This window comes from Fopius arisanus, unplaced genomic scaffold, assembly GCF_000806365.1.
Source record: "Fopius arisanus strain USDA-PBARC FA_bdor unplaced genomic scaffold, ASM80636v1 scaffold00113, whole genome shotgun sequence".
In the NCBI taxonomy this organism is placed as follows: domain Eukaryota; kingdom Metazoa; phylum Arthropoda; class Insecta; order Hymenoptera; family Braconidae; genus Fopius; species Fopius arisanus.
This window is the reverse complement of record NW_011887852.1, coordinates 133585-143099: the sequence shown is the minus strand read 5'-3', so window position 1 is coordinate 143099 and position 9515 is coordinate 133585. Positions and strand designations below refer to the sequence as shown.

The 9515-nt window shown below is 41.2% G+C and overlaps 1 protein-coding gene and 1 long non-coding RNA gene across 2 annotated transcripts; one reads left to right on the top strand and one right to left on the bottom strand.

Moving 5' to 3' along the window:
* The first annotated feature begins 4104 nt into the window (after positions 1–4104).
* Positions 4105–4725, top strand: LOC105271577 (uncharacterized). The gene is made up of 2 exons (XR_892661.1): positions 4105–4403; positions 4479–4725. It is a non-coding gene; the product is annotated as an uncharacterized lncRNA (long non-coding RNA).
* Positions 4726–4747: 22 nt separating this feature from the next.
* Positions 4748–9515, bottom strand: mtRNApol (mitochondrial RNA polymerase). The gene is made up of 5 exons (XM_011313211.1): positions 9241–9515; positions 8854–8964; positions 5323–8779; positions 5073–5246; positions 4748–4851 (listed from the first exon to the last, which is right to left on the bottom strand). Exons 1-4 carry the CDS (start codon positions 9368–9370, stop codon positions 5114–5116), a joined length of 3831 nt encoding a protein of 1276 aa, XP_011311513.1. The 5' UTR covers positions 9371–9515; the 3' UTR covers positions 4748–4851; positions 5073–5113.

The following is a 9515-nucleotide window of genomic DNA, read 5'->3' as shown; positions in this document are numbered from 1 at the left end:
CAATCTGCTTTTGACTTCCAATTTAAATGTATATGAGATGGTGAAAAATATATGAGAAGCTCTGATAAAGGACTTTTGATTTATAGGATCGTGAGGCACTCACCAGAAATATCAGATACCGTTAATGAATTTTCTGGACTTTGTGGGGTAGCTACAAGAAATATACACGGATTTTTGGAGGGTGCAAATCCACTGGCACATGTAGTTGTAATATTAACTGGTATTCACTCGTGTTGTCTATTTATTCAGAGTGACTTTTCTCTCGCCTTTTTCTCGTTTCTTTATCGCTGGTAGATTGAACGGAAAGAAGATTGACGCCGCGGTGAGTTAGAAACATACGTCTGTCGGGGATGTAGTTGCACGTCTCTGTTATGGAGATTGGTTTTGCCGGGCGAATACAGAAGTACTCGTCTTATAAAACCCCATGTTTTATCATTGTTCACCTAGTATATACCATGTACAATGTGCCCTCCACAAAAAAAAGAGTAATTTATCGGAAATTGACGTGCATTGTCAAAATTTCATAATTTATTCATTCCCCCCACCAAAAAAAAGAAAAGAACAAAAAAAATTATCACTCTCAACATTTTTATTCGCCAAAGTAATGAGTGAAAAATGCGAGAGATACGGTCACTGACCAAGGAATAATATAACTTCATCGGAAACCAGCTGACTCGACGAAAAATCCTTTCGGTGTTAAACTCGCGTCTCTTGTAACGACTAAATAAAAGGCACATCTGCACTAATGCCACGGGAATAATGAAAATATAGCGTTCACGATTTGAATCGATACAGCAGTGGCACCTCGGGCCCTCGGCTATTTATTTTTTTCATATCAAAGGAATATTTCAGGCGATATTCGAGGCACGACGTGCATTTCACGCCTAATTTCGCGCCCATTCGCCATTGAATATTCCTGGATGCCTCAAGAATATGCGGGCGCTCGATTATTCTCCTGGAGGTGAACAATCGAACATATTCTGGGGGATAAAAAAATTGCAAGACCGTTGTGGGAGGAGTGGGCGGTGGACACCGCTCCTAAAATTAATAGCCTGATTAACAAGTAAATGGAAGAGAGTTCGGGCCATATGCCAAGCTGGAGGGCTCAAGATTTCAATAATTATATGGTTTATCAGTGGGAGCAATAAATCGACAGTGTCCATCCAAGTTCCATCCCCCTTGCAGCCACCCTATCCAACTTTTGCCCAGTGCTCCGTGCAATGGGGTGGACCCGGTGATATATGTGTTTCCTATAACAGCTAGAATCAAAACAGTATGTAAGTTCGAACCGAGGGGGACACGAGGCTTTTTGTTCATCGGCTATCGTCTTATTCCGGGGCTCCAACCATATCTCCTAATCCTCACATTGAAAATATTTCCATCAATAAACTATTTCCCAATCCCTGGAGACACAGCCATTAATTAATCCTTAATTTTTTGATAATTCCTTGATTTTATCGCTGCGGCAAAATGAATTTTTAATTGTGTTGACGAAAAAAAAAAGAAAGAAATTCAAGTGCAACAGCTCGTTGCCAGAAAGACAAACAAGTATGGTATTATAATGATCACGAGGTATATCCAACGTGCTGTATCTGGGTAACGAGGGTGTCACCGTGCCGGCGCACATGAGATTAGAGTACGTAGGGTTGAAACAACCCCTGGACTCTGGTCACTTTGACCGGATACTACAGATGTAATATCGTAAACAACTGGACACTGAAAATCTCCGGGTGTGTACTTAATATTTATATGTGTGCGTACATGAGAAGGGGGTGGCAACGTTAGAAAGCCACACATAGAAGTGAGAGGGGAGGGGCACTCGGTGAAAATTCGTGTGCAACCCTTTTACCACCCCCTTGTGCATCTCTCGCTTTTACCAAACCATCCTGGTAACTCACAGAGGCATTAAACCAGTGTTTACTCTTGAATATTCATTCTTCGGCGTGTGCTCCAGACTCTATACTGCACATGTTTTACCGGATATTCTCTATATATATACGGCTATACCCCGCCCAAGTAATATTAAACATTTTTTTGCCTTCTGATAATTTTTTCATTGTTATTATTTTTCTTCGTTTGATTTTGTTGCAGAGGAAAATGAAAAGATATAGAAAAGATAGTCAAAGGGAGTCGATATCGCTCTCCCCATTTCGCTCGTTTTTTCGTTCGTTTCCCTCTAGCAATAAATACGGTGAAAGGAGCCATGCTATCTCGGGGACAATAAAAATAGATTTGGCGTGCATTGCCGGATTGCCTGCCGCAAGTTACGATTAAAAGATCGAGAGTCGATCCGCCCATGCCGTGTACGAAAAATCCTCAGGTCTCGGTCACAATATTTTGGTTGTAAGCAATTCCTCGAGTAAACTAAATAACTATTGAGATGACGACAGGAGACACGAATAAGAAATATCCAATGAATACACGGAGAAATTGAAAAATTATGGCCAAGACGGGGGGGGGGAAATGGTAATGAAAGTATATCCGATAGAACTCAATATCATATTCTGAATAAAAATCCTTGCCGACTTCATACATACGAATATACTTGACGGTAATACTCCTTAGCGTGGATTAGTCCGCTCAATCAGCAAATATATTCGATGCCCCTATAAACTTCTCCCTCCGGATTCAACCCCTGTGTCTATTCCACTTCTCGTGTATACCACATCTCAATGAAGCGCTCCTATCAACTCATTCGCATGATTTTTCTCAATATCTCCAATTATCAATCGTCACAATAAAATTCATCAACTCCCACATTGACAATTGATTATGAATATTTATCTACACTGGAATTTAAAATACGATGGCAATTTGCTAACCCCTTGCAACCCCTATTGACACCAGCTATGAGGGTATTTTTGAGCGGTGAATTGTTCAAAAGTATAAGCTTTTTTTTTTTTTACTCAGTTATCCAAGTTATATCGCCGGAAAAGACGGAGGTTATAGATATGAAGAGTTTCTTGGGGATTTGTATGAGCCTTATATGGCATCTGTATCATAGGGGTTGGAACAGCTTTTTTCCGGAGACTTTCGGGAATACACACCCGGATCTCTCCACTGGGCTCATCGGATTTCGAAAGGATGACGGTGGGAGGGGTTGAACAGGAGCCGATGCCGTCTGCTTGCCACATTTCGCGGCACATTGAACCCCCACGGACTTTAAAATACTTTACCCCAAAGTCAATCTGACCCTATCAATCGCACTTACGGATACTTGGACGTTTTCGTCTCGTGTTACCAGTCCGATGTATTCATTGAATTATGAGGGGAAACTTTTTATTTTGATTCATGGCTAAATTGATGGGAATGAAATTAAAAAATATTATGGTCCCTCTGTTCCCTCCCTTTTATCATCATATTATTTCATGAGGAGAGTCATGTACTCACGAGCTGATTATGTTCTTCGGCGAGAATTTATCGACTGATACCAATTGCAATGAATGAAACAATAGACAACACGAAGTCAATTTAACAGGCGTTAACAAATCGTTGGGGACGGGTTGAAGGGGTTTTGCGGTTTGCAGTAGGGGTTGTCAGGTCGGCATATAGTACATTGTTACAGGCTTCCCCTGGGTATGTAACCGCGTGCGTGTGCCTCCAACCCATCCCCATTAAAATCACTGCATCACTGAATTACCATGTAATTAAAATTAACCCAATGGAGCTCCTTTCAGTGAATGGGGATAAAATGGCCCAAATAAATTTCCCCTCAACTCATTAACGCGTTTAGGGAGTTAATGATTTGATGGTGATCTTGGTCGGGGATGTTTCAATGGAAGTACAAGTGTCGGATGAAATTTCTAAGGAGAATATGACTCTTGACTTTTCTTCAGTGGTAAAGGGGGCGATTGAATATTAGGGCGGTAGTGCATGATGTATATAATATACTTGAGTTGGGCGAGTGACGCGGTTATTCGGATATTAAACTTTGAAGATGCCGGCACTGCGCCGCACTACTGACTCAGCAAGTGTCATCGAATAGCCTTTCAAGGATATTGATAGAGTATTGAACGCAAATTAACCAACCCAGTATCGCTTTTTTTGCCATTTCTTATCTTTTACTGTTGCCCCCAAACGCTAGTCAATTTAATTCACACTTCATTTATTTAGACAACTTGTTTTTTTCAACAATTCCACACTTGTCGTAAAAAAGGCATTTTGTTGTACGTTGACAACTTATTGTAGATAAATTATGACACTGCGTAGTTAGGTATTCAAAATTTCGATATGGCCACGAGCGCATAGATAAAGTATTTGTATTTAAAACCTGGTTACCACTATTGCGGCTCCCAGTGCATGCTAACGAGTTGAAGAGGCATAGAAATTATTGTACAAAATGAAAAAAAATTGTCTTTTTATCGTGATTCTCATACTCACTCTTCTGGCCATTTTTACTTCAGGTTTGTATTTATTTATTCTTTCATGGAAATTAATTCAATAAATTATAACACTCGAAAATAATTCTTATCTTCTAGCTGATAATAATAGTTATGATGTGCCGCATTCACGCGTACGTCGCACGAGCTGTTTCCTCGGTAATTTTGGTTGTGCAGTTCATTGCATCGTTCGAGGATTTTGGTACGGCGGACAATGCTCTGAAGATCTTTGCTACTGCAATTCATAATACTAACTAGAAAATAATTAATTTTCCGCGCAATAATAGTGCATTCGTGAATTTATGACGGCTGTAATAAATATCAGATAAAGGAAATAATGAAATTATTTCATTTTTTTGGATTTTTTAATCTGAATTTTTTCTTTTTGCATTATTAAATTATGCAATACATAATATATACACGATGGATATAATGCATTTTACTGGCTGTCGAAACACTCTATCCTTTGGATCTGGAAAGAAGGGGAGAATTGGAGTCAGTTGGTGGCAGTCGATAATCTATCAGCAGCCACAGCAAAGTGTCGTGAGTCACCGTTTACACTTAATGGCTCGAATGAATAATTAATAATGTTTTCCTTGCAGTAATTACAAGGAGCGAATTTTTTTTTTGTGCGTCTTGATTTTTTTTTAATTTTTTTTCATAACCACGAGTTTCATTTATCAAAAAATTTACCTTTATCACAAAATTCGTGCATTCCTTCAGCTTATCACCAATTAACTGAAAAAATACGTGGACTTGAGGACACTCTTTAGGTTGAAAGAACCTTTCTGGGGTAAATTCGTTAGGGTGTGTTTCAATTTTCTCGTTGACAAGTCGCTCTCGAGGTCTTCCTTCGCATTTCTATCTCTGTGGATTAATGAAAAAAAATTCATAGAAATTAATTCAGGGAGAAATGAAAATGTGTATTATTTATATGACGTACTTTTGCTGTGGATCGATGTAATGTCTCACGAAAAATTCGGAAAGGTCTTCGAGAATGGGTTCTGAGTGCAGAGCAACGAATTGTTCTCGGCAAATTGTATTCATAATTTCCACAGTGCAGGGATGAGTCCAATAGCAATCGTGCACCGATACAAAGGTAATTCCCTGTTTTTCGCAATGCAAACTCGTCAACATCATGTGACACGAATCCAGGGAGTGGATAAAATTCGGGGCAAAGGCGTTTTTTTGTTTTGTGGCATTTGGTTTCTCGTACGTGTCCATAGCAACTTCCTTCAGGCCTGTTCTTGTCGGATTGATTTTGCTGTATGGCTGAACGACAGGGAGACCCAGAGGTGTTACCCACTCCATATTCTTTCCCTTCATGGTGGAAATAACTTTAGCGCAATCAGTGAACCAGTCCTGGATCTGCCTGGCACTGTCGAACATGCTCCTCAAGCTATCGAAGGTCTTCTGAGCGAGATAGAGACTGGCACTCCACACAAATTCTTGGGGAAATTCGTCGAGATCCTTGAGCTGTCTGGCAATCTGCAATCTGGCCCCAAACCTTGTCACTCCATACACAGTTGTCATGACAGTCTGCTTGATGACCTTTCTCTTGACAAAACCGTCGAGGACCTGTGCTACCTCCACCCCATTGTTGGCGTCCCTCTTTCTGATATCCTCTACCATCCCAGCAACACTCGAGTAGACGTCCTGGGGGACAGAACTGGGATGGAGATTAACATTCTCAGCACCACTTTGATCCCTTCCAAGAGCGGCGTAGTGCTGCAGTCCATTGCAACTGCCATCCTGATGAATTGGAAATCTACAGATGTAGTCCTCCGGATTCGGTGACTTGAGAGCATTGGAGATCTCTATGCAGGTAGCTAGGGTCTGCCAGGGCTCATCAGACATCGCCCACCACATCTCACCGTCCATTGGTCTCTCAGCACTGTCCACAATTTCATCGAGAATTTCATTGGCATAACGCAGCCTCTCATTAATCGAATTTCTCTTCTTGAATCCCGTGAGATTGATACAATGAATTTTCAGCCAATCCAGGCCATTTGGCCCCAGAGGCTTTCCCAAGGCAAAAATCAACATTGATCTAGCTAGGTCTGAACCCAAATGATTCAAATGTGGAGGGACTGGGTAGACTCTTCCCCTGAAGTCCATATTGTGTGGTAGCCAAAATATTTTATTCCGAAAATGATTGGCCAGTGATAGTCTGTACAGGGCATCACACCATAGAGAATACATCTCCCCCTTTTGTCTTCTCAAGTCCATTCTGGCTTTGAAAATAGATTTCCTCTCTTTCTCACTGCAATCACGCTTGAGCAGCGGTGGAGGGGTCAGGACAGAGGGAGGTTGTGGCACATTTAGCCTCTCAGAGCCCCCATTTCTGAAGATCTTGATGGCGAGATCCAGAATGACAGTGTTCACTGTCCACGGGATAGAGGCCAACTGATTGAGACAATCCAGAGAAGGCCACAGTTGACGTTTTGGCACCACCTCTAGACGTTTCCATTGCTCCATTGCGTAGATGGGAACTCTGACGACGTCAGTTCGAAGGAGAAGATATCCACCACTTTGAACTGACGACCATGGACGTGGTGGACACTCGGAAGGCACTAAAGAGGTGTCGAATTTCAGGGTTTCTGGTTGAGAATCTCGGTAGATCTTGGCGAGAATTGGGTGAGGCTTTATCTCCTCGATTAAATACTTTTGGGTATTGTGTCGGAATAGTGTATAGAATGCTGGAAGAAAGTGTTTGGTTTTGCTGCAGGGCCTGACTCTACTCACGTCCAGCTTTATGTCCTTTAGAATTATTTGATACAAAAATTTTCCCACTGATATTTGTAGATTCACAGGCCACCTAATCGACTCCAATTCCAAATTCAGCTCTGGAGACACTTGTTCTGCTATTCTCTGCCATGCTGTCCTACCATTTGCCCCATCTGGTCTATCCACGTACCATTTACTGTACCTCGAATAGACCTTCTGCAAATTCTCAAGATATCCATGGTTTTTGCTCTCCAGGATTTCATATTTATCATTTATATGTTTTCCAAGGTTCTTGCAGAGGAAGGAGAAGGAAGGACTGAACGTCTCAGATCCATCTGCCAATCTCCAGGTCTCTCTGAGAATGGCCTTGACGTATTCCTCCTTATCGAGAACGCACAGGCAGGGGTAAAGAACCATTGCATTAGGAATTGGTTGATATTCTCGACTTTTCAACGCCTTCAAATCTCTGTCGAAGGCTTCTGATGCTGTTCTCTTCCATTCCTCTTCAAGCTCAGATATCAGAGACTTGTAATAGGGGACTATTGGCTTTGACTTGTCGAATTTCTCGATACTTTTAATCTCAACGTGACCCACAATTTCGTGATTCACCTGTCGGGAATATCTTCTGTTGATGTTATCCAGCGTGAGAGAATTCCCAATTGGACTACAATTTGGTTTTCCCCCATCTGGTGTTATTCTTTGCAATAGACGACAATCGTAAGATTCCTCTGTAATTTGTGGTTTAGGCTCGAACCCTGGATCCAACAATTTGATAGCCTTTCTAACACTGGAATACTGACCCCTCTTCGACTTTGACTGATGGACTACCTCATCGAAGGTGATATTCTGTCTGTTCATCATTCGACGAATATCATTCAAAAACGGCTGCTCCTTCTTAGCGGCCGGGATCCTACCGAAGCACTCGAAGACAGCTGCATAAGTTTTGGCTGTTGGCGTTAATCCATCCTCACGAATTATTTTCAGGAATTCCTTAACCTTCTGGAGATTACCGCTGGACGCGTAAGATTGCAGGAGAATATTGAAGAGAGTGATGTCAGTGATCCATGCAGTTTTTATTTTGCCCGAACGTTTTCGATAGTGCATTATCGTGTGGTAGGCTCTCCCCATCATTCCCGTGCTCACACATACCCTCAGGTAAGCGTTCAACGTTCTCACGAGGCTTTCTCTCCTTGCCTGCTCGTGGACTTGCTTCACTCTTTCGAGGTCACTAACATCTGGCTTCTTCTTCTTGGATTTTTGTATGGGGATCAATTTCAGAGGCTCTAAATCGTCATCGAGGTCCTGCTTTGCCTGATCATCTGGAATTGAATTCAACAGAGAACGATCCTTTATCATCAAAGCTGTGTCTGATATACCAGAGATCCCTGACGTCTCCAGGTCATCCATCACTGTCATCCCCGACTTCTGGTTCTCTGCACTCATCCTCAGGGAATCCTCTATTAAACCGGGAGTCTGAAGTCCCAGAATGTTTTGCGATCCCTCTGTATTACTGCCAGTGTTTATTTCCGCATTTGAAATTTTCAAAAGGTTTGTTCGTTTCACCCTGTGGAGCTTGTCTAGTGTTACATCGGGCTGTCGCATTAAAAGGGACAGGTGAGAGGCATTTAACGTTCGCACTGCTGCCCGACGATTACTCGTTAAATTATGGGTTACTAAAAATCGGTAATAACGAGGAAATTAACAGACATTTTAATACCATAAACCAATGAAGGAAAATATGAATTACCTTCTAATAGTTCAGCATATCTCTTGGGTTTACGCTTTTGTTTTTTTACGATTGGCAATAGAGCAGTATTTATTGTTGACGTCCGATGTCGAACTTGAGAAAATGTCAGATCTAAAGATAAATTTACAGAAATTATTATAATAATAGAAATACGGCGACTGAATTGCGGGGATGATTTGAAAAAGCAGAAAACAAGGAAAAAAGTATATCAACAGAATATATACATCTATCAAACTCCTCAGGATAAAAATAAACAGTAGACACTGTATTGATAATGTCTATCCTTTCATTTGTTACATAACTATCTCGAAAATGGGATAAATAACAAGCAGGACTGATTTATGTAATAAATAATAAGGCCTCATATTATTAATGATAAAATCGTACTTCTCGGCATTTTGGAGTGATGAACATGACAAAATGAGCACAATTTGTCACTGGTTTCTGTATAAATATTCAAGGAACCGGTGTAAGTATTCCTCACGGAGAGTCTGTGGGCTTTTATCAGGCGATACATGACTATTCCAATTGATGACAAGCACACGTATTATTACAAAGAGTGAAAAGTTATTGAAAACAATGGATTATGAGTGCCGCATGAGGCGGCCATCGTCTCACCATGATCTCGCATGGACAAACACTTTTTATTGGTTAACCGGATG